Here is a 23,578-nt window from a genome sequence, read left to right as displayed (position 1 = left end):
GATGTGCAGAGGATCTAGGACTCCAGTACTGGGAAATGGTGTGGTGCAAGGGCTTCCCAGCTTTTGCCTGAGGTCATCTGCTGCTCCAATGCTTTCATAATCTCTTGGATAGCAAACACTGATTAGACAAATGAATTCTGAGCAATATAGTTAGTCTTTAGTAATTACACACCTGTCCTTTTGTTCATATCATCTTTTGGGAATATTGAATGTTTGGGTCATATTGCAGTGGGATTCCATTTCAATTATTATTTTACTCTGTATACACTTCTTCTGAGATGAGCTGGGAAGTTGATCTATTTCAGCTATTTTCTCAAGATTTCTTCTGTATTTCCTATGTTTTCAATTGTCTTATAACACCATTTTTCTTTTTATTATATTTCTTTTATAATATATTTCTTTATATTATATTTCTTTTTTCTTACCTTTGTATCTTCCTGTTCTTTCCCTTCTGTCCGTTTGCCTTTCCCATTTGCAGTTTCTTTCAGATGAAATTAAGTGATTTTCTTTTGCTTTGAAATGTTTTCACCCTTGCCTACAGGATCTGAATAACAGCCTCACCCAGTTTATTTCAGGTTGCTGCTGTTTGTCAGTGCTACAAGAAGCCACAGTGGCACCAGTGCTGGTGCCAAACATAGGAAAATGCAAGGTCAGGAAAGTATTTGGGTCTGTTGCATTCAGTGGCTGTGTTTTTTGGAATATGTGCAAGGATCTAGCTCTCTGGGGCCCTTCTGCATGGACAGCTTATGGCATGTCTATTTGTAGTATTCTTTTGAAGGTGGAATTTTAACAATCCCTTGTTTTCTGTGTTTGTCACCATAATATCTTTTCCTTTCTACCCACCCATGTATTTGATAAGGCAGTATTCTCATATCCATAGATCTAGAAACTGTCCTTTGCTTTCCAATCTTTAGAATCTTTCATGGTCTGTGCAGTAATCAAGCCACATTGTCTAAGGTTTGGCAGGAGTGGTTGCCGTATAAAATATTCTAATTTCTCTAGAAAACAAAAAATTTACCCATGTATTTAGCAAAGAAATTGGTGTGGGTTTTTTTTCTTCTTCTTTTAACACGCCCTAAAGGTGATTTGTCCCTGAAGCAATCCACTAGATTTATTTTGTTTTGCAATAAGTGTTACTGTTCAGATGCCTTTTATCATTGAAAAGACACATTCTTTTTTTTTTTTTTTTTTCTTGGCATTGGAATGTTTCAATGTAATCTTTATACATGTATATATTTATATACATATATACATACACGTGTGCTTGTGTATATTTGATACATATATAAATATTTAAAATACAGGATTTTATCAGTCAGGGAGGTAAAGCAAAGAAACATAGTAGCTACTCATGAGTGGACTGAAGTCCCTGGAATAATTGTTTCAACTCAAAGTAAGCTTGTTTCCCATGTGCTTTATTGTCCTGTAGACTGAAGTTCCTGACAGTGTTCTAAAGCTTTTATCTTTTATTTCTTCTGGGCTTGAGCCTTGGAATAGCTTGAAGATAAAAGCCTGGAGAGGTTGGAGTTGGTGGTTAGTCTGTGTAGAGTCTTAAAGGCTAGGTCTAAAGAGCTCACAATAGACAATGTGCTGTCATGACTTTCTGCATTATAAGTTGAAATTTCGTACGTGTTGAAAAGAGTTATCCCTATAAACAGCAGCCTGTTATACTGCTGGAATAAAGAATGTGGCTTTAGTGGGATTGTCTGGAATTCAAGGGATGATACCTATCTGCTGGACTTGTGCAGTTGATTGTGGATCAGATTTATCAATGAGTCTGGAGACTTAGGTAGGCATTTGACAGGTTGACAGGATTTAAGGACCAAAGGAAGGCAGGCATCAAAACTGAAGTTCGCCATCCCTAAACATCCATGTAAATCAGTCTTGTGTTAGTGTGACTGACACCAATCAGAGAGAATGATTCTGCTTTACCAGGTAGTTCTGTGAAGATGAAGACTTGGAGAGAAAGATACTTCAGTGATAGATGCCAGTAACTAACTGTGTTTGATAAATGAGAGATTTTAAGTCTTCCTGCCAGTTTGTGTTATTGTAAAATCTACCTGGTGGGTGGATGTAATAATTAATTTGTTTTATAAAGTGATTTTAAAATGATCTTTTCTGTGATATAGTTGCATAATAAAAACTGGTGGCACCAACACAAAACAGTTGCAAAGTGGTCAATTATGTCATGTAGGCTTCTTTCATATGATCCTTCTGAAGATCTTTGGAAAAGCCTAGGAACAATGAAAAATGGCATCAAGTTCTAGCTCTGACAGAGGAGTAGCAAATAGGACTGTTGCTGAATGCCCTTGGCCGCCAGCCTGGATCATGGGAGGTAGTCCCTGCTGCCCTGAGGGTACGGCCCATAGCTGTTGGATTGTGTGCAATGAGCCACAGCAGTGGCTGCAGAGGAAGGCTCAAAGTCAAAAATATTGACTTAAAAGAAGTGGCAGGCAGTCCCAGTTCCAAAGTGCAGTGTAGTAGCCTTTCTACAAATGACTACACTTCAGACATCTGTGGGCTTCTTCCACATAAGCAAAAATATATAGTTTTTTGTATGGATTTATGCTTTTATAAATATTAGTGTATAAATGTATAGTATAGAAACATACTTCATATATTAAAAAAATACATACAATTGTACTAACAGATGTGTTTGACTCTATATAGGAGAAAATGTAATCTGTATTATATACTTTTTAAATCTATAAATACTTACACACAATACTAAAACTGTACTATAGCAATTGTCTGATTTCATCTAGTAGCCTATATTACTTTAATTAGAGTTATTTTGATAAAGAAGGACAAGAAGATTGAGACCAAATTTTAAATCCCATTTAAGTCCCTTCCTTTGATTTCTAAAAGAGCTGCTTTTCATCATGTCAATAAATTGAGATTAAGTTAATTTCTTAAGGCAGATGACTTAAGTGTACCTGATTAACTGTCTGGTAGGAGGGGGGACTGAAGCCCTTAATTTAGAAATCAAACTCATCCCTGACCTAAAGCTGAAATTGAGATTCTTCTGAAATCTCTATTTTGAGTTTTGCTTGATGGAAAAGACCCACCAGCTAGTGTGCTGCATATGACTTCTATTCAACCCTATTTTCTAGTCACTCTTCTCACATAGGCAGTCATGTATCCTAAGTGTTGATGATGCAATTGCAGTTTAAATGAACTATGCTGTGAAATACTTGACTAGTGTGCAATAAGAAAAATCATATTGTTTTAGGATTTCTTGAATGACTTATGTAAGAAAGTTGCATTTCCTACTTTCATAGAAGTTTTCACAGTATTTCTGCTTCACTGTTTTCTGCAGCTCTTTGAGGCCTAAAAAGAGTTGTTCTGTTCTTGACTTATCAGATGTTATCAGCTACTTGTTCTCTCTAGAAAATGTAGTCTGTGTAGGTGGACCAAAAGCTGATGGCTTACTGTTCAGAAATACAGTTCATGTTCACTTAATTCATTGTTCTTCAGAAATAATGAAAGTTTCCTTTTTATTCCATGCACATCTCTTGGAGTGCCTAAGAGTCACATTCATATATATTGTGTTATTACAGTAAGAAGACTTAGTCACTTCTCTTTCTTTATGCACAGGTTCCCTTTCAGTGTGGACTTGCATGATTGACCAATTAAAAAGTCATTAGTCAGGTTGTTAATTATTTATGACAACATTGCTCTGAATAAACTGTTAGTAAAGCTGTTTCATATGCTTCTGACTTCCAGGTTGCTTTGGGATGGTGTCCCAGAAAATCATGTGCTATCTTACCATGTATCTTACAAATTCAGTATTACCAGATGTGGACCACAGCAAAAATATGTAAATGAGATTGACCTTGACTGCAGTAGAACTGGGAGTTTGGACTGATGACCAACTTCTATTCTGATTTTCTGTGCCTCTGAGTGTGATTTGGTGTGTCTGCTGTCAGTGTTGAAGTTTGGACTGAGTTTGGCAAGCAACACAATCTCCAGTGAACTATATATTTAGTGTGCTGGTGTCTGTTGAACTGTACCTTCACTAGCATGATTTCTTGGGACCTCCTAGTCAATAGCCAAACTATAGGGCAAAATTTTCTACTGCCTGTTTGTCTAACTAGTGCTGTCATTCAACACAATATCACTCCAAAACGTTTTTCAATATTTTGTTCCTCTAGAAATCCTCTTAGTTACCTTGTCTTTCTTGCAATTACTTTGCATTCTCCCTGAAGTATTGCACATCACTACAAAGCATGAGAATACAATCTGAAGCCGTAAGAGGCCACAGTTGTGGAACAGTAGGATTTTTAATCTGGCTTTGAAAGAAGGTGCTTGTTTTTCTACTTTTCTCTTACGAGTTTGTTGTTTGGTTTTATGCTTTATTTTTTTAAACTTTAAGTGTTGTGATGTAAACAGAGAAGCTTATTTAGTTGCAGCAGTGTGCTGTATGATCATGAAACAGGACTTAGTCCATGCACTGAAAAGCTTCATTCTCTCTTCCTTTATGGGGTACCCAGGAGAGGTGATCCAGTGGGGTGTGGAGGCTTTTCATACAAGCCTTTTTTAGGCCAGGTGGCAAATTTCTTGGTCCTTGCTTTAACAGCAGTGACATTATGTCCTCTCCTTGCCCCATAATTAATGTAAAATTTCTTTATTAAAAGAAGGTGTTTGGCAAGGAGGAGAGAGCAGGAATGGGCTCTGCTGTCATTTGAGGCTGAATTCAGATTTTGCTCAGGTTTTGGCTGAATTCAGCATGGATTACATGCCAGCTGTATGGGGCAGCTGATTTTCTTCTGGTCTGTTGAAAGCCAGCTTGGAAGGCATTTAACTTGATTCATTCTTGCTTTGCAGAAGAGGATAATACTTTCCATTGAGGTGTTATTGCAGTATAGTTGTTCTGCAAAAGTGGAATTACTACAGTGATACCAGTAAGCCACTATTGAATATCCTAGAAAACAAGGCTAAGCCTTGGAGCTCAAAGCTTGATATCTTCCCTTTGTTGTCACTGATTGATCCACACTGAATATATATATTTTTTTCTGAATTGAGCCATGCCATACATTCAGTGAGCTTTAGTCTGAATTGTCTGAATTCTACATAAAATTTGCTGTGATTTTGGTCTTCCTGATGTATGCAAGTGCATCCTTAACATAATCTGTCCTTCACTGTTCATTTCCTGGTTTCATCTACTTGAAACCATAAGCATCAGATATGTAATAAACTAGGCAGGACAAGCAAATAGCTAATGGCAGACAGTTCAGATGTGTTTGGTCACTACTTCTCAAAGACCTCATGAATCTGTCTGTAAATGTCAGATAAACCAAAGTTTGGAAGAAGAAAATTGGTTTTGCTAGTAATTTGTGTGTGAAATGAAAAAGTAGTGGTGAAGTACACAAGCAGTCTAGTAGCCTTAGAAATCATGTGGTTTTACTCATATCACTATGTTGGACTTTAATGTGGAGGTCTCAGAAAAGACTGCACAGCACAAGTTGTATTTTGTGAGGTGTTGTTCTGTGGGGCTATTCAATATGTTTCCTTTGAAACAGTGTGGCATATTTGTGTGGGCTTTCAGAGGAAGTGCTCTAGAGCAGCCCTGGAAATGGGGTTGCTTAGCCTTTATTCTCTCCCTGCTTCTTCTCCCTGTTGATTGCATAGAAAAAAATCTTTTGGTGGTACTTATGTACATCATAAAAAACATCTAATGAATTGGACTGAATGGGAGAGCTGATAAGCTCTTCAATTTGTTTCAGAAATGTTAGGGACCTTGGTGGAATCATGCCACAATTAATTGAATATCAAAGACTTGGACTTCAAAGAAATGTTTATGAAGTCTGCATGTGATTTCTTGGGGGACAAAAAGCATGCTTTTCTTGAACATTTGCCTAAATCTAATATAGTAAGCATTAGTTTGTTGCAGTTCTGGAGGCTTGCAAAGTTCACAGATATGACTTAAAAATTAGCAGTTCTGCAAGGAGTAGTGAAGGCAGAGGGGGGAAAAAAGGAGGGGAAAAAAAGAAAACTAACCCTGAAAAACTGTAACCGTGATTTGAGTAATGTAACTGCTGGTGTAACGATGGTAAGGAACCATCTAATTTTGGGAAGGAGGACGGCATGACAATGTGAACCTTTCAGCAGCTTGGGATGTGAATTTTCTATGCTTGGAAGGTCAATGTCACAGTGATAAAACACTACTAGTAAATATGTTGTTAAAATTTGATGTACTCCATAAGTTATCCTAGATGTTCTGGGGGAGTGTGTGGGTTTTTGTTTTGTAATTCTTAATGTAAAATTCATAAATTAGCTTTTCTCTTTGTGAATACGTTTCTTACGTGTGAGATTTTCTTCCTGCTCAGTTAGTTGACAACACACCATCTGGGCCCTGAAGATAAAGATGCTCTGCATGATCCTATCCTATCACTGTCTTGAGGGTGATATATAGGTTATTATAGCCTATTCTTATAGCTCACTTTTTTTGTCCCAGATGGTTGTTGCTACAACCAAGTTGTGCTCTCAGCATATTGAAAGGGTTGGAGGAAATTGCAGGCTAAAACTTGCAGTGTACTCAAAATATTTATTGTTCTTGCTAAAATTAACAGCAAACTGATTGATCTGTCATGCTCCTGGGAACAAAAATATCTGGCTCTGTGAGCTGAAATATCATCATTCTGGAAAAGGGCATAATAAATACCTGGCTTATGAAAGATCTTTTGAGTCTTGCCTGCGTAGCTGAGGTTAAGGTATGTCATGAGTAAATTTTAACATTTGTGAGAGAACAACTAGTGATGAAAATCACAGGAATTAGAAATGAGATTTTTGCATTTGTAATATGTGACAAAAGCCTGTAACCTAAGGGTATTTCTGCTTGCATTCAGATGTTTAGTGTATTATGTGTGGAGTTATTTTACCTTCTGCAAATTCTATCAGGCAGGGGATATAAAAGGGAGTGCAAGTGCTGGCACTTGCTGGCAAGTGCTGCATAACTATTGCTGGTTAATTGGATTGTTGGAAAAAACAAACACAAGAGGCAATAACTGACAATGTGATTTTCAATGGCACAAATGTACTGAGTATCAATATAAGGAAATAATGGAGTATCTTTTTATGCTGTTCTTCAGACTGCTCGGCAATGACTACAGCAAGATACAGGCCTACCTGGGACTTGGTACTTGACCCATTAGTGTCCTGTAAGCTCTGCCTTGGTGAATACCCTGTGGAGCAGATGACAACAATAGCACAATGCCAATGCATCTTCTGTACCCTGGTGAGTTTGTGTTCTTTAGTTTTAGACATTAAAAAAAAAACAAGACATAGATTTAACTGCAGAAATAGTGCATTTCTGCTGGGTAGGACACACCCTGAAGTATTGCTCTTGCGGTGGAAATAAATAACTATTGCTGTGTACTTGACACAAAAGCTAGGAAGTAAACCTTTGTTTACCTGCAATTAAAAAATTATTCTGCACTTCAGTATATTGTATAGTTATATCCTTACCAAGGCTATTTACACTTTCCCTTTTATCTATCAGTGGCTTGGATCTGGGGTGGTTTTGGTGTTCCTTATGTACCTTATAAAAGACAACTTCTAATGAGTTGAACTGAATGGGAAGACTGACAAAATCTTCACTTTTTTTCAGAAATGTTAGAGACCTTGGTGGAGTCATGCCCACAATTAATTGAATATCAAAGTCTACTGGGGTTTTATGATTGATTGGGTTTTTGTTGGGTGCTGAGGTGTTTGTGGTTTGGTTGGTTTTTTTTTAACTCTAGAAGAGAATAGAGTCTTTCAGTTGAAAGAGAACTTCAACCATGATCTATGGTCCAGCTGCCTGGTCACTTCATGGCTTGTCAAAAGCTAAAGCATGGTGTTAAAAGGCATTGTCCAAGTACCTCATAAACACTGCTTCAGGAGGCCTGTTCCAATGTTTGTTCACCCTCTCTGTAAAGTAATGCTTCCTTATGTCCAATCTGAACCTTGCCTGGTGCAGCTTTGAGCCATTCCTACATGTCTTGTCAATGGATACCTGGGAGAAGAGCTCAGCACCTCCCTTTATACTTTCCTTCCTCAAGAAACTTTAGAGAGCAATGAGGTCACTCAGTCTCTCCAAACTAGACAAACCTAAGGTTCTCAGCCACTCCCTACACTCCTTCCAGCCCTTTCACCAGCTTTGTTGTCCTCTGGAGATGCATCCAAGGACACTTGCATCCTTAAGTGGTGTGGCCCAGAACTCCACCCATGCTGAAGGTGAGGCTGCACCAACTCTGAACACAGTGGGACAATCACCTCTTTTAGCCAGCTGGTGGTGCTGGGTTTGGTGATCCCAGGATGGGCTTTGCCCTCCTGGCTGCTGGCCTCTTCTGACTCACATGGAGCCTGCAGTCACCCAGCACCCCAGATGCCTTTCTGCAGGGCTGCTCTCCCACCACTCCTTTCCTAATTCATACCTGTGCCTGGTGTTATTCCATACCAGGTGCAGAAACTGGCAATTCAATTTGTTAAATTTCATGCCATTAATCATTTCCCTATTCCAGTTTATCTAGATCCCTCTGCAAGGCATCTTGCCCCTCAACAGAATCAGCAGCAGTTTCTAGTTTTTATCATCAGACGTGCTAATGGTATATTTGATTCTTGGGTCCAAACAGTTGACAAACACATTGAACACAACTGACACTAGAGCTGAGCTCTGTGGAACAATGCTGGTGACTGGTTGCCAAGCAAATGTGGTCCCATTCACTACAACCTTTGGAACCCAACTTTACATTCAGAGCTCATCTAACAGCTGGACAACTTGTGCAGAAGGGTGCTGAGAGGGACAGTATCAAAAGCCTCATTAAAATCCAGAGAAACTACATCCTTAATTCCAGTCTGGTGACCTTGTCATAGAAGGTTATCAAATTAGTTAAACAGTCTCTTTTTGATCCTGTGTTGATGGGGCCTGATGATTGCATTGTTCTTTAAATGCCTTTCAACAGTACCCAGCATAGCCATGTGCACACTTCTAAGTAGAGAAGTATTTAATGTATTGCAGATTCTAATTTCACTGTATCATAATTACAGTCACAAAACAGGCTTCCATTACCATATTGTACAAATGCCTACCCGGAATAACAAGAATCTTGTCAGTTGAATACAAAACACTGGGGAACATATGTAGTATTTGACAAAGCACATCATCATCACAGTAAATGGATATTGCTACTTTAGGAACAGAGGAAACTACTAGTTGGTTTCCAACCCTAATACTGAACTTAAATTAAAATTTGAGTTCATTAAATATTGCAATGGGTGCAATTACACCAAAAACCTTGTAATGATGGTTCAGCAGAGGAAAAATTGGAGTATTATCAGTAAGAATATAACTTGTGGGATACATGATGATCAAACTTTAATTTCCCAAGAGTTTATGATATGGTATTATAGACTCAGACATGGGATTAGGTGACTTTTTTTTTTTTTTAATTTAAAAAGTTCTTCCCAGAAAAGTTTTTTTTTGGTGTGTAGAAGGATTTTATTTTATTTTTATTAATGGAAATACTACAATTTTTAATAGTAAATTTCATTTTTCTTGGTTATTGAAGATATAGGAGGCAGCCAATGGAACAGGTAGATCTACTGTGAAAGAAATGTTGCTAAAGCATGCAAAAGCATATGAAACAATAGGCTCCATGAAAACTCTTCTCTTCTAGTGCTTACAGCTGAGTGTTGTGTTTGAATGCAGATAATATTTAAATGTCAGTTTTCAATAACACTTCCATGGCAACAGAAGGATTGGGTTACCAAATATATTTTTTCATCTTTACCTTGTTCCTTTCAATGTTTACTGCCATCCCCACTCTTCTGATTTTTTGGTTAGCATGTGGTTGCTGACTCTTCTAATTGTTTTGAAAGATGTAACAGCATCAGATATGCAGCCTTTACCAATAACCTGTTCTTAGCAGCTGATACAGTCATCTGACTGATGACATGGAATTTGTGTTTTGAACTCTGTTCAGGAGTAATCATAAGCCAGTTTTTACTACTTGTATTTGATTGTCTTGAATAGTTTATTCAACTTGGTCCTGTTTAAAGAAATTTTTGTTGTTTGCCTGCCTCTTGTTTGCCACTAATAAGCTTTATACAGTGACATTTGAGTGCCCTGAAAAAAATATTTATCCTAAAACTTTCCCATGAATTAACAGATAGTATTACCCTTACTTTCCTTGACGATAGCGTGGGAAGTATTGAGAATCAATCCAAATAAATGCAAGAGGCAATAGCTATAAACCTGTTACAGCCCAGGCCTTCATCTGAAACCCAAGGCCTTCATCAGTACCTTTGGGCCAGCCTGAAGGCTGATAAATTGCTAAAGAAAATACTCCCATGTGTCTAGCAAGATTTTTTGGCCTACTGACAGTTGTTAAGGAAGAGTGTGACAGATGTATGCAGAATCTTCCACTGGTGTTCCTTCAGCAATGTTTTCCAGAAACATCAGGGACACTGTATGAACTGTGCTTTGTAAATGGCCAAACAATCAAAAAGAGTAGCCTTTTGACTCAAGATTTTGCCTGGGGTCTATGTACAGTAGATCCAGTTAATCTCTGCTTTGTTTTTGGTTGACCAATATGTAGTTTTGTTCAGGCTTCTTTTTTGTATGTGAACAGAGATAACTGATGGCCTTTCCAGGAATATGAGCAAAAAAGACAAAGGGATATCCATACAAGTGTGAGGACTGTTTTTACTACAGCATTTGCCACTAGCTCTAGCCCTTCTGTCTAAATCACAGCAAGCTGAAACAACATGAGTATGTATTACAAAGACATCTTTCAAGTGCAGTACTACTGGTATGTTGGCAGCATTTGGATCAATATACAGGTCTCTCAGTCCTATATTTCTGTCTGCAAGTCTTGACTGTTTATAATCATAGAAGTGCTGTAGTGAAGATACCATGAAGGATTGTCTCTTCCTGACACTTGTATAGTAGCATAGTATTTCTATTCAGAAAGATAGAATAGGGACGCTGTTTGCATTTGCTTTCTGGCAGAGCTGTGCATGGATTAAATAGAGCAGACTGCCACTCCTGTGCTGATAAGGCACAGGCACTACAATTTCCCATAGTATTATTTTGCCAGATAATACAATACTCCATTATAGTTTTTATCATTGTGATCATTAATGCCCAGACAATGCTGTGAGCTCTCAAGTTTTGTATATCTCATCCATTAGGAATGTTATGAGAATGTGTTTTCTCTGGTACCTCAAGCAAATCCATTGTTGGATTGCTTGAAGTACCAGAGAAACATAAGTCTAAAGAACAGAGAAAAACAAGCTAACTGCTGTTTGCTTTTTGTTCGTTTTTCTGAGTATTATCAAGGGGCAAACCAGTATCTCTTAGAGTCATGTTAACAATAAGACCAATCTTAAGTGTGCTTGTGTACTTTTGGACCAAACACCTAAATAGCCTTTTATTAAATTCTTTCCCCACTTAAATAGCACACAATACATAGGCAATAATCTTACATACTAAGACTGTAATTTAGCAGTTGCTTGCCTCAGAAGAAATAATTGATTTTGCATATTTTGTCCCGAAAGGTTTACACTTAGAGAAGGAAAAAGAGAGTAAAGCAGAGAACACCACTTTTTCTTTTCTTTAATATTTTTTTTAAATTATTTGCTGCACTAATTTTTTTCACTTACTACTTAGCCTTTGCTTTTTTTAAGGGGATGATGGGAGACAAGCGGGGGGCAATTGTATCCAGTTCTTGTTGGAAATTCATATTATGTTGTAATCTGTGATGATATTCATGTGCATCATGATGGGCAGGATGTTTCTTTGATGTGTTAACAATTGTATATGTGCTGAAGTTACAAAAGGTTTTCTGCAGTTTATATTCTTGCATGGAAGTCAAGCAGTTAATTGCTTGAATGTTTTCTGGTTCAGGATTTGCATGTACATCTGTGTATATAAATACTGTATAATTTATATATATATATATATATAAAACACACACATACATGTGTCAATGTGTTCCAAGTGCAGTGATGCCACTATTACTCAAGACAGGCTAAGCTCCTTTTGACCTCACATTAGATTATTCAGTTCCCTTCAAGATGTTATTCACTACTGTTTATTCTGGTACCAGTGGATTCATTGCTTACTTTACTAAATTTAAAACAAAATTCTGTCAAGTGGGCAGTCCAAGCAAGCAAATGTCTAGAAGAAATATGAAGCATGACATAAAATTTCAGTGAAAAAATTTGATTACTCCTCTGTAGTCTATCTTGTTACATATAGAAGGAGAAACTGTAGTGAGGTAAATGAAAGAGAGGGCTACTAGCAGTTAGAAAATAACAAAACTGAGGTTAAGACCTGCCTTCTGCTTTGTTTTGTGGTTTCTTTTTGGTCAGATAGCACATGTGTATCAACTGTGGTGTTTCAAACTAACACTGCTTTGTAGATACTCATACTCTGATTCTTTCCCTAAGCACTTGAGCCAGCTGGTTAATCTTAACTGGACCTTTAGGTGTCCCTCTAAGTTTGTTGTATTGTATCCCAAGTATCTTGACAGTAGGCAAGTGAGACTTCTGTTATCACTACTCATTTTTAAACGGGATTACTCTATTTGCCTAATCATGACTGGTTATACAGATCTGCTTAATTCTAATCATTCTGCTATTTGAGCTGCCTTGTAGGCTGTGATCAGCAAAGCACTTATCCTGCCTATCACTTGTATCGGGCACCCCCTTTGCTTTCTTGTTGTCCTGGTTGACCAACAGAACATGAAGGGTCTCTGAGTAGAAGGATAAAAAAGAGTGATTTACTCAGTGTTATTACTCACTCCAAATGAGGCAGAAGCAGCATCAGCCTCTCCTTCCCCCAGGGCAAGGCAGACCTCAAGAGCAGCATGGATGGGAACAGGTGGGCTTGGCTGCCTTCTTGTTCCTGTGTAGTTTGTCTCTGCATGGCAGCACTGAGTTGACAGCAGGCTGTTCCTCACCTCTACCAAAGGAAGTGCCTCACTTGCTTGGAGACCTGAGAGAGGGGGAAACCTAATGGCTTGTGAGGTTTTATAGAGTTCAAGGTCCTTCTTAGCAGCTGTACTGTTTGTTTCCCGCCACCAAAGCTTAGAGCTTGCTGCTTGTGCTTATATACCCTAACCTTAGCAGAGACCTGATACTGATCTTGACACGTGATGTGTCAGCAGAGGCTTCATGGTTAGAGGTCACCGTGTGTTTGTGCAGCAGTTCATGTGGCCAGCTGCGTTCTCACTTGTCTTGTAGGTGGTGGGATGGCACAACTCCCTGCTTTAATAAGCAGATACCACAGAACCCTGGGTGAAAACTAAACTTGATCCAGAGCATTCAGTTCTCTTCTGTGTGATGTCACTAAATGAGATTAATTTTATCTGTCTTCATCAGGCTGTTGGGAAAACTAGCTAATTTTGGTTTGCATAAGGTTTCGCATGTGAAAAGGGAAGGGCCTTTGTTTGCTGCAGGTGTCTTCTCCTCCCACTCAGAATTGCTATTTCTGTTCTGAAATAGAATAAGCTTTTCTCAAGCATATAAGGCTGATTTTTTGTGGTGTTTTTTCCTCCTGAATAGTTGTTTTTCATCCCACATATGTTGGCATTTGAATATAAATTATTTTTTGTAAAATTTACTGTGTGTTTTTACCAATTACAGCTCTAAATAGGTGAGAACAAAAAGTTTGTGAAAGGTAATGGAGGGATAAAAATTCATAATGGAAAAAGTTTACATGTATATCCACTTGAAATAACTATTCAAATGTGAAGAAGTATTACAAAGTATTATCCTTGTGTCATTTGGCTACTTTTTGCTGTCTGCTGCTCTGTCTGATTCCTCTGAAGAAAAATTGCTCAACTTCTATAAATGTTACAGTACACAGCCATAAATGTGTATATAAAAAAACAAGTCCACCACTTCAAAGGCTGAGCAGCTGTAAATCTGTGTTACTTTCTCTTTCATGATACTCATCTGGAGAAAGGCACTTGTTTTTCCAGTGCTTTTAGTTCTGGTTACTTGGTCTTGCTTATGATTTTGCAGCCATTGATTGCTGTGTCTCAAAGGCTATTTGCCATGTTCTGACATTTCTCAAGCTGAAGTAGTTATCAGGGCTCCTCTTTCTGCTTTCTTGATAATACATTTCTTCTTGCCTTACTTCATCATTTGTTGATTGATGGCCTGATGGTGCCTGTTCCCTGTACTCAAACTGGTGCAGTCTCATGTGGAGGATTTGGAGGCTGGACTCAGAGGGATGATGCATCTCATCCCTGATACAAACATCTTATCTGTGAGGTGTTGTTTGCATTCATTAAGAAGCATGTACCATGGACTGCTGTGATATTTGGGTGTACTGTCAGAAGGCATTTGGACAGAGGTAGAACCAATGCAGCAAAGTCTACTCTGCTGTCCACAGGAGGAATCAACAGCCATCACTGCACTAACTACAGCAGAATTTGCAGTGGGTGAGTGCCTGCTCCTGCCAGGATGTGGCCAGTTCCCATGCTACGATGGGGGACTTTGCTGGGAGCACAGGGACTCTTGGATAACAATAATTTTTGCATCTCAGGAAAGAATGCTCAGATGGTTTGTCCTCAAACATGGAAGCACATGGGTTGTGTTTATCTTTCCCAGCCCTCATCCTCTTTGACCATCATCCACAGGGAAGATGATGTGATTTTGTTTAGACTGACAGTATAGTCTGTGACACGGCTACAGAACAGCTGAGGGAGTCTTTAAACATTGATGGCAAGGAGGGAAAAAGAGGCATTTACCCTTTGCAATTTCAAACAAAAAGTATCTTTAAAATAGGCCAAGTATTGGGAAGATGGAGACAGGAAACCTGTCAAACAGGGGTCTTCCAAATTGCTTACCACTTTGGGAAAAACATGTATCAGCTGTGCTGTTATCTCTCTCTGGTCCTGGCCAAAGTCCCTCTGTGTGTACCTTCTTGTTCACAACATAAGGCTCTAGGTATTTTCCTGTTGTGGGGCTCTGGAGTGCCTTGCAGGTGCTTGTCTTGGAGTCAAGGGTATGCTTGTGTAGCAAATTTTTTGTCTCTGTAACAAAACAAAGGATATAAAGGATAAACATGTAAGACAGTTCTCTGTTGCTGCTTTCAGATTTGAAGTACTGCATGTCAAGATAAGTGAATTTGTTCTTCCTGTGATTTATTCTTAAGACTATAAATTACGGTTAATAAAAATTTGAGTTCTAATAGTGATGATTTCTTTGCAAGTAGATAATTGTTTCTGAAAAGATGTCTGTAAAAGTGAAAATAATTCAAGTTCAATCTAGTACCACAAATATTAAACACTTCTAATGTACATCTGTCTCAGATCTAGGTGCTTTGTGAAGTTGAATGTAACTTGTGCTTGCAGATATGGTCAGTATAGCTGACAGTTTATCTAGTAAAGAAACAAAATCACTCCCACAGTCAGGCATATGCTTCAAACAGATCCCTGTGATTAAGTGTGCATAGATATTTCCCAGTAAGTTGCTCGTCAACTAAGTAGGATTAGGGTGATATTGAAAAGCTAGATTGTAGGTCTACTGTAGAGAATTGGGCACACTGGAGCAGCAGTGCAAGAGTGGTTTCAAGTTAAGCCTGTTATTAAGCAACAATAGATTTGAGGCAAGATTATAACTACTTTACACAAAAAAAGGCCATGTAGTAAATTCGAAAGAAGCTTAAAACCTGTCTGAGGAATATACACTTTTTTTTTCATCACACATGTTTTCTTGTGTGTGGTAAGTATACCATGGAAATTTCTCAGAAAGTTTTCTTTTTCAATAAAACACTAAGATTAAATAATATTGCTCTTATGACTGAAGTGTTGAAATGGAAAGATACAGGCTCTTTAGGAGGACAGGCAGAAGAAATAAAGTGGAGGTGTGACTCTATATGTCAGTAACCAGCTGGAGGGTGTGGAGCTACACTTGGGGATCGAGAAGGAGACGACCAAAAGCTTATGGGTCAGGATTAAAGGGAGGGCAGGGACAGGTAACTTTATGATGGGGTTTGCTACAGGGAGTCCAGCTAAGAGGCTGTACAAGAAAATTGGAGGAGCTTTCATTATAAAGGCGCATTGTGATTGGACAAGTGGGAAATGGCTTCAAACTGAAAAAGAGTTGGTTTAGATACTAGGATGGAATTCTTTACTGTGGTGGTGGTGAGGCACTGGACAGGTTACCCAGAGACGTTGTGAATGCCCCATCCCTGGAAGTGTTCCAAGTCAGTCTGGCTAGAGCTCTGAGCAACCTGGTCTAGTAGAAAGTGTTCCTGCCTATGGCAAAGGAGTTGGAACTATATGATCTTTAAGGTATGTCCCAACCTAAACCAAGCTATGATTCTGTGATTTGTCCTATTACCAGATGAGCATTCCTGTTGCTATAAGTATGCACCAAAAGATTTAAAAAGGTAGCATATGGTAGTTATATGAGGCTCCTAGAATCTTTATTTTAGGAATAGGGAAGGCCTCTAGTCTTGTTGTATCATTCTTCCTTCTTCTTCAGAGAACACCCCAGATGCAGGTTCTTGTTTTAGGGGAGTCTTTTTTCTTGAAATTGTTCAAGTTTGTCTGAATGGAAAATATTTCTAGACAATGACATTCAGAGTGAATTTGTTATTTGGATGAAAGGAAGGGAGCTATTTTTCCAAGAGTATTGCTCTTCACCTGAGACACGCTCAGATTTTTTTTTTTGAGTGAAAGAAATTCACTCTCTCACACATGCTGTCTTCCCCTGCCCCAGTGAGTATTGCACACTACATCACTGCACTGTTCTAATCTGAACCTAAAATAAGACATTACATCATGTTACCCAAAAGATTTACAGGCAGTTTGTCTACAAGTATAAATTCTACCTATTCACCAGACTGACTGCAGAATTAGCTTAGGGGAATTTGCACAGAGCAGTAGAATAACTTTGGTATTGCACTGTCTCATGGAAGGAAAATATATCACCATCTTAGAATTCATTTTAAAGTAATGTAAAGAAAAAAAATCCCAGTATGCAGAACATAAAAATACTACAAACTACTACCAAATGTAGTTCATGCTGTAGTAGTTTTGGTTGTCTGTGTAGCCCTATCACATGAATTTTGAGCTTTGGCTTAGTATCCTGTTAGCATAAAAGCAACCCATAGACCAAATTGTAGATTTTTTAGCTACGAGACACAAAATAAGTGCTTCTCACTCAATATCCTTTCATATTCTTCATACAGAAGAATCTTCTTACCCTAGAATGTTATGCCCAGAGGGATCTTTGCATGTGCCTAGCCTGATGTCATTTGTAACATGGATCACAAAATACTAACCAGCTTTTCCTGAGTTTTCATGTGGTTGAATGTAAGTTTATGTAATTACACGTGCGTGTGTATTTATATATGTATATTTTTAGATGTTCATCTAATCCTAGTTTGCAGAAGATATAGAATTTGAGACTGGGAATTTAGTCTGCATGTTAATAATTATCCTATTTGAAAAGATTTTCAGCCTGAGCTTTAAAAAATCTCCCTTGTTGAAAAAACGTGTCAGCCCTTCCTTGTGTTTCTGAAGTACAGGGTAAACTCCTAGTGATTGTCTCCAAAGTGCAGGTTTATTGCCAAGGTTAATGTTTGTGCACAATAGCAACTGTCTTTGCCTAGCTTTAATATTTATTGCTACTAAATATTTTGTCAAAAACTAATTCCCTTTCTTTTTTAGAACTTGGTAAATGCTAGATATCATCTTTTTATTTTCCCCCTTTCAATTTTATCAGTGCATGTGTTTCGGTTTTTTAAAAATTACTTTCCAATACCAGCATGTGATGATTCTGCATTTAGTGCACACTTCATATGGTGATGGCTATGGCCTAGTGCCAGCACTAAAATATATTTGAAGGTTTAAGAAATAAATCAAATGATGTAGTGATTATATACTTCACTCTTGTCATGTGTTTTTTGCCTTTCCAAATACATGGACTGATTTAAAAATTTCCCATATGATTTGGCACTTGCATCACAGCATTATTGTAGTCAGAAGTCTACATTTTAACAAATTCCACCTATCAGCTGTTAAGAAAATAGTGCAGGGTAATCTTTGTCTACCTAACTCAAATGTGACATCTTGAAAAACCATTCCTTGTTTGCTGCAATAGTAGCAATAACATGTTCTTAAAAATAGATAACTTATAACTTTCCCAAACCATCTCCAAGTGTTTTTAATTGTGTGCATTTTGTATTGTAAAATTACCTCAGGCACCAAGTGAACACATTTTTTCTGTCAAAGTAGATGGTAGATAAGTGTTGCCACCCATGTAAACAGTGAAACTCAAGATTCCTTTTTTGGAATTATGATGGGATTTATTTAGGTTTTGATGTCAGGAGAAATAAATCAAAGCACCAACATGGGAAGTAAGCATGATTATTCCTGGACTTCTTCTAAAAGAAAAGGAAAATCAAAAAATTTTGCTGTGTCCTGTGCAGTTTTGTTAGAGCTAAATGTAATAGAGCAAGATTGTGTTGTGTGATACGAAGCTCTAAAGCCATGGCACATCAGTGGTCACTGTTCATACCTTTCTGTGTGGCACAATCCCTGATGTATAGAGGTTAGAAGTACAACACATCTTGCTAAGCTTTAAATACTACACTGTGCTTCCCAGCTTCAGAAAGTCATTCCTTTATTAGTCATCTGTCTCTGAGGCAACAGAAAAAAAAAAAAAGTGTTCCCAATTTATATAGGCAACTTATAGTAAAATTGCTGCTGAATTGGGGTCTCAGTTGATCTTTGTGAGGGAATCTGGGTCAAAACTCCTAAAAATGCATGTGCTTCTGCCCTTTGTCATGGGGACAGCAAATGCTTGTAGGATTCATGGGTTACCAGGTGACAGAAAAAGTTATGCACACATCAGAAAAGACAGCAGGGATGGAAAGAGGACAGAGCAGGGATGCACAAGGAGTATGCATGCACAGGGAACAATACAGGAGTAGTGCTCAGGGGAGCTAACTGGTCTCTTATGACACACATCCATTAGAGTAATAATAAAGATGTTCCTCAGCATATTAGTTTTATACACATCAGTGTACTCCTGTAACCTTACTCCAATCTCATGCCTTAGGTATCTAATTTTAGCTCCTGTTTTCTCTGAGAAAAGTTATGTAATAGACTTCATTTTGAATGTTGTTTGGGGTGACCTACACTCCCACATTTTTTGTTCATGCTTTAGAGTACTTTATTGCCTTAATGGAAGGACTATGAAAATACTTTCCCCCAGCATTGAATCAAGTTGCATAGAAAATTTGCAAAAATTTGTCATCTTTTTGTAATTGTTTTACAATGAATTTTTCATAGTATATGACTGAATACCTAATCCTGCTTTGTTGTGTTGCTTGCATGCTGCTGCATTTCTGGTACTGTAGCCAGTCTTATACAAGTTGCATGTCTTGTGTCTGCCCTCAAGAGAAGCCACAGGTACCCTGTGCATCAAATTCTTTGGTGACTGCTTTGTGTTTCTCTTTCTGCACCCAAGAAGTCTCAGGGGAGTCTTGAGTGGATAGCGTGTTTTAGCCTCTGCCTATTTTCCAGCTATATTTTGTAGCCTTAAGGCATTTCTCAGAAGGTGAAGCATGAGAAGTGCACTTGGCTGTGCTGATTTTTGAGAAGACAGCAGCCAATGCCCCATCAAGGGGAAGGGAAAGGCCATGAACACTGCTCATGGCAGGAATGAACTGTGTAGTTTCTTGGAAAATGAGAGGAAAGGGAAGCAAATAGAGTAGGCTTTGGCAATAGTCCTAAACAGGTTGAGGAGAAGAATTAGCAACATTAATGATTAATGATAGCAAAGCTCATTCAGCTTGAAAAGTACTTTCTATAAGTGCTAAGTGCTGGCATTAAAAATGTATGCATTTTTGTTTTAATCAACACTTGGCATCTGCAAATGGAGAAGAAAGGGGAGAGCCAGCAGTGTCATTATAGCAGCACTAATACCTCAATACAGCTGAAATCCCAGCTTGCCAAGACACACAGCCTAGGGTCTGGGTCTTGCAGAGCTCAGCCTGTTGTGGTTAGTGATATGGGTTCTCCTAAAGTGTTCCATCACCTGTCCTGCAGAGTTCCAAGCGAAGGCTTGGAAACCTTCTGCGAGTCAACATCTACTAAATGAGCAGTTGTCCTCATAAAACCCCTGCTGAGGAAGATAAAGACTATGTGTTGTCTGTCACATGTGGATTTCTGTGCACAATTAAAAATTTTATAAATACCAATTATCTGATCTGTTTTTCTTTTCCAAAAAATTAACCTGCTTTCTCTAATGTGTGGGAGATGCAGAGAAAGGGAGCTCTAACAGAAATGATTCATCGTGCTATCAAGGTGGTGGCAACTTGCCACCAGAAATGCTGTGGACCAAAGCAGCAGTGATTGTGTGGGTAGGAGGTATAGTCTTTGCTGCAATCAAGCTGCGAGAGGCAAAATCTAGAATAGGTTGTTAATAGAGGTGTCTGAAAGGAGCTGAATAGATAAATGGAGAGGCAGAAGATAAAGAGGTTTGAAGTCTGAACTTTAGCAGCTACAAGCCACATGCCTGAGGGTTAGGCTGGAAGGTGCTTGTTGATGGATTATTTGATTGCACAGGATGAAGGAAGAAGCAGTTTGAGAGAAGTTGTTTTGTGCTCTGACCTGAAGCTAGGCACACCAGCCTTGGCACAGTCAATGCAGTCCTTCACCTTCCCAGGCTGGTGGTTAGTCAGAAGCTACATATCTTTAGTAAATGTCTGGAAATGGTAACTGAAATCCTTGTTTTGCCAATTTGCTGCAGAGTGTGTAATGCTTCTTGCCTCCCACAGAGCTCTATGCAGAGCTGGTGTCATATCTTCATTTTACTCTGCTGTTGGTCTAGCCTCACTCTTTATTCACACATCTGCAAACAGAGTTAGGGACCTCGTTCTGTTATCATCTCCAGTTTGCTTATGCTAGCTGAGCACATAGGCAAGGTGAGAACATCAAAGGGTGCCCCTTCCACTGGGAAGCAGAACGTCGTCTGCTCTTTCTGTGTAATGCTGGGCTGGTAGAAGCTGCATGGCAGCAGCAGAGAGCAGGGTCTTTGTCACTCCCTTGTCTTCCCAAGAGACACCTATGCATTAGCTCTCAGCTTGATGTAGGAAGGATAGAGGTGGAGGGGAGTTGTTGCTCATCAAGAATAACAAGGTTTAATCTGAATTTTCCTTTGGTCAAAAGTATATGCATTTCTTCTCTGCTTTGTTGATACCCAGCCATGCTGTGCCCTGCTGTGCTGGAGGCTACATTTGCAGTTGTGAGTTGGGTAAAATGCTGTGGTTGCTAGGGGAGAAAGTATTAGTATTGCCAATATTTATTATTTGGTCCCCATGGAAACTCTAGTTCTTCAGGGAGTCCTAATTCTCACATTTTTCCTTTCTATGGAAAACTTACTTCTTTAACCATGAAGTTCAGATAGTTGTTTTCCAAGAATAGATGTCAAGATACGCAACTCCCTTTGTGTTCTAGTATGCTTGACAGATGTCTATCTATGGAGAATTACTGCTTACTAAAATATGTTGTGGCTTCTAGTCACACAAAGATCTTTAGAGTGTGGTTAATCTAAAATCATGTTTTCTTATATTTTCTGCCTCTTACATCCTCTTTGATTTGTTCTTTCCCCCATTGTTATTTTTTAATTTGCTGCATATTTTATATTGATGAAAAGCTATTTGGTGAATTTTGGTTTAAGGGCTCTTAAAAGTTTTTTTTCAATCTTAATGATTCCATGATTTGATGGGGAAATGAACTTTGTGTTTTCTGCTTAAAGGTATAACTGTAACAAAAGCTACAAATGTGTCTTATGGCTGTAAAAGGGACACAGTAGTGCCTGTTTTTTCAAAGTTTGAATTCTTCAGATTTTCAGACTAAAGCTGTTAAAATACTGAGTGATTTAACCTTGGCAGAATAGTTAACTCAGTGTTTGGCTCTCTTACAGTGCCTAAAACAGTATGTGGAACTTCTGATCAAAGAAGGTTTAGAAACAGCAATCAGCTGCCCTGATGCTGCCTGCCCAAAGCGAGGTCATCTGCAAGAAAATGAGGTACACTCTTCCTGCAAAGAGGCTTTTTTCCTTCGATTGATTTAAACAGGATGTTTAAATCTGGCTTGCTTTTTATGTTACAGCTTCATTGTTGACAACATATGTTTTTATTAATCCTTCAAAGGTCAAAAACATTCTGTTTATTTAAAATTACTAGATTATTGCTGTTCCTAATTAGAATTTTTTCTTCTTTTCCTTTTTTCAACAGATTGAGTGCATGGTTGCATCAGAAATCATGCAAAGGTATAAGAAGCTACAGTTTGAAAGAGGTAACACATGTAACACTATCCATTGAAGGCTGTGAGAGAGGGTTTGTTCAGAGCAATTCTATAAATCAGAATCCCTGCATATGTTCTTGCAGTAGCATTGTGCGTTAATTGCTTAGTTATCAGAAAGAAAAACCCCAAAACCTAAAAAGTAATTGCTTCTGTTCTTGCCTGCATGATTCCCAGAACTGCAGCACTCTGGGAATAAACTAAGGAAAGAAAATTGCTATGTATTATATTTCTAAATAACTAAGGGAGAGAGTGATTTCTATTTTGAGCTTTGCTATTTAAGTTGACTACTAGTGTTACAGGGGCTGGAGAGGAATACTGACCTCTTTCACAGAGCCACGATTATCTCCTGGGTTAGCATTTGGTACAGAATTAATGAGCGGTTCTGTGTGTAAAGATACAAACACATAAGATGACCTTGTGCCTACGGAGATGTGGAATGGTGTAGCCATAGAGAACTTAAAGTTTTGCTAGAGACCACTGCAATTAGCAGGTTTTATTGCCTGAACTGGGCTGTGAAACATGAAATGAGTTATCTGTAAAGAGTACCCAAGAAACAGATAAAACTGTATCTTAGGTGGTTGTTAATCATGTGGTTACATTAGGATAGAGGTCAACTTGAAATAGGTTCCTACAGGGCAAAGCATTGTAAAAACACTTTTTGGTGGGTTTAACTGCATAGTATACACTGTATTTAACCTCAAGTACAACTGAAAAAAATACATCTCATTCTCAGAACAAGTTTACTTTGGTGAATGAAAGAGGGCAATTAATTGAGACTCATGAAACTCACTTTGGTTTGGTGCCTGTTTGCAAAGCAGGCCAGATGTATGTCAATCTGTGTCACATAAATTAAAAAGTTCCTTTTGAAAATTTGTGTCTTCAAATGCCCTGCCAGTCAACCTCAGCTGAAATGCATTGTTATGGAAGGCTGATCTTGTATCTGCCTTTGAATTTGGTTCTTTTATGTCCCTTTGCAGAAGTGCTTTTGGATCCATGCCGAACTTGGTGTCCATCCTCTACGTGCCAGGCAGTTTGCCAGCTCCAGGAATCAAGCCCACAGGACCCTCAGCTGGTCCAGTGCAAAGTGTGTGACATTGAGTTCTGCTCTGCTTGCAAATCTAATTGGCATCCAGGTCAAGGCTGTCAAGAGAGCATGCCAATCTCTTTTCTTCCAGGAGAAACAAGGTAAGATATTGCAAAAGATGAAGTATTTAGAAGCTAAAAACTCAAAGAGGCATTTTCCCGATGTTTTGTTC

At 38.5% G+C, this 23,578-nt stretch overlaps 1 protein-coding gene across 4 annotated transcripts in view; it reads left to right on the top strand.

Annotated features, from left to right (window-relative positions):
• The window catches only part of RNF144A (ring finger protein 144A), a 62,727-nt gene that overhangs the window by 28,048 nt on the left and 11,101 nt on the right, over positions 1-23,578 (top strand). For all 4 annotated transcript variants that reach the window (XM_077782415.2, XM_031504447.3, XM_085574551.1 and 1 more), the window contains 4 exons: positions 7,092-7,237; positions 21,940-22,044; positions 22,253-22,313; positions 23,300-23,507. In XM_077782415.2, coding sequence (XP_077638541.1) covers positions 7,103-7,237; positions 21,940-22,044; positions 22,253-22,313; positions 23,300-23,507 — 509 coding nt within the window. In that variant the 5' untranslated portion in view covers positions 7,092-7,102. The remainder of the gene's footprint in view (positions 1-7,091; positions 7,238-21,939; positions 22,045-22,252; positions 22,314-23,299; positions 23,508-23,578) is intronic.

The sequence above is a fragment of the Lonchura striata genome, chromosome 3 (genome assembly GCF_050655825.1).
Source record: "Lonchura striata isolate lonStrDom1 chromosome 3, ASM5065582v1, whole genome shotgun sequence".
Classification (NCBI taxonomy): Eukaryota; Metazoa; Chordata; class Aves; order Passeriformes; family Estrildidae; genus Lonchura; species Lonchura striata.
The sequence above is the reverse complement of the archived record's forward strand: the minus strand, read 5'-3'. Positions and strand labels throughout refer to the sequence as shown.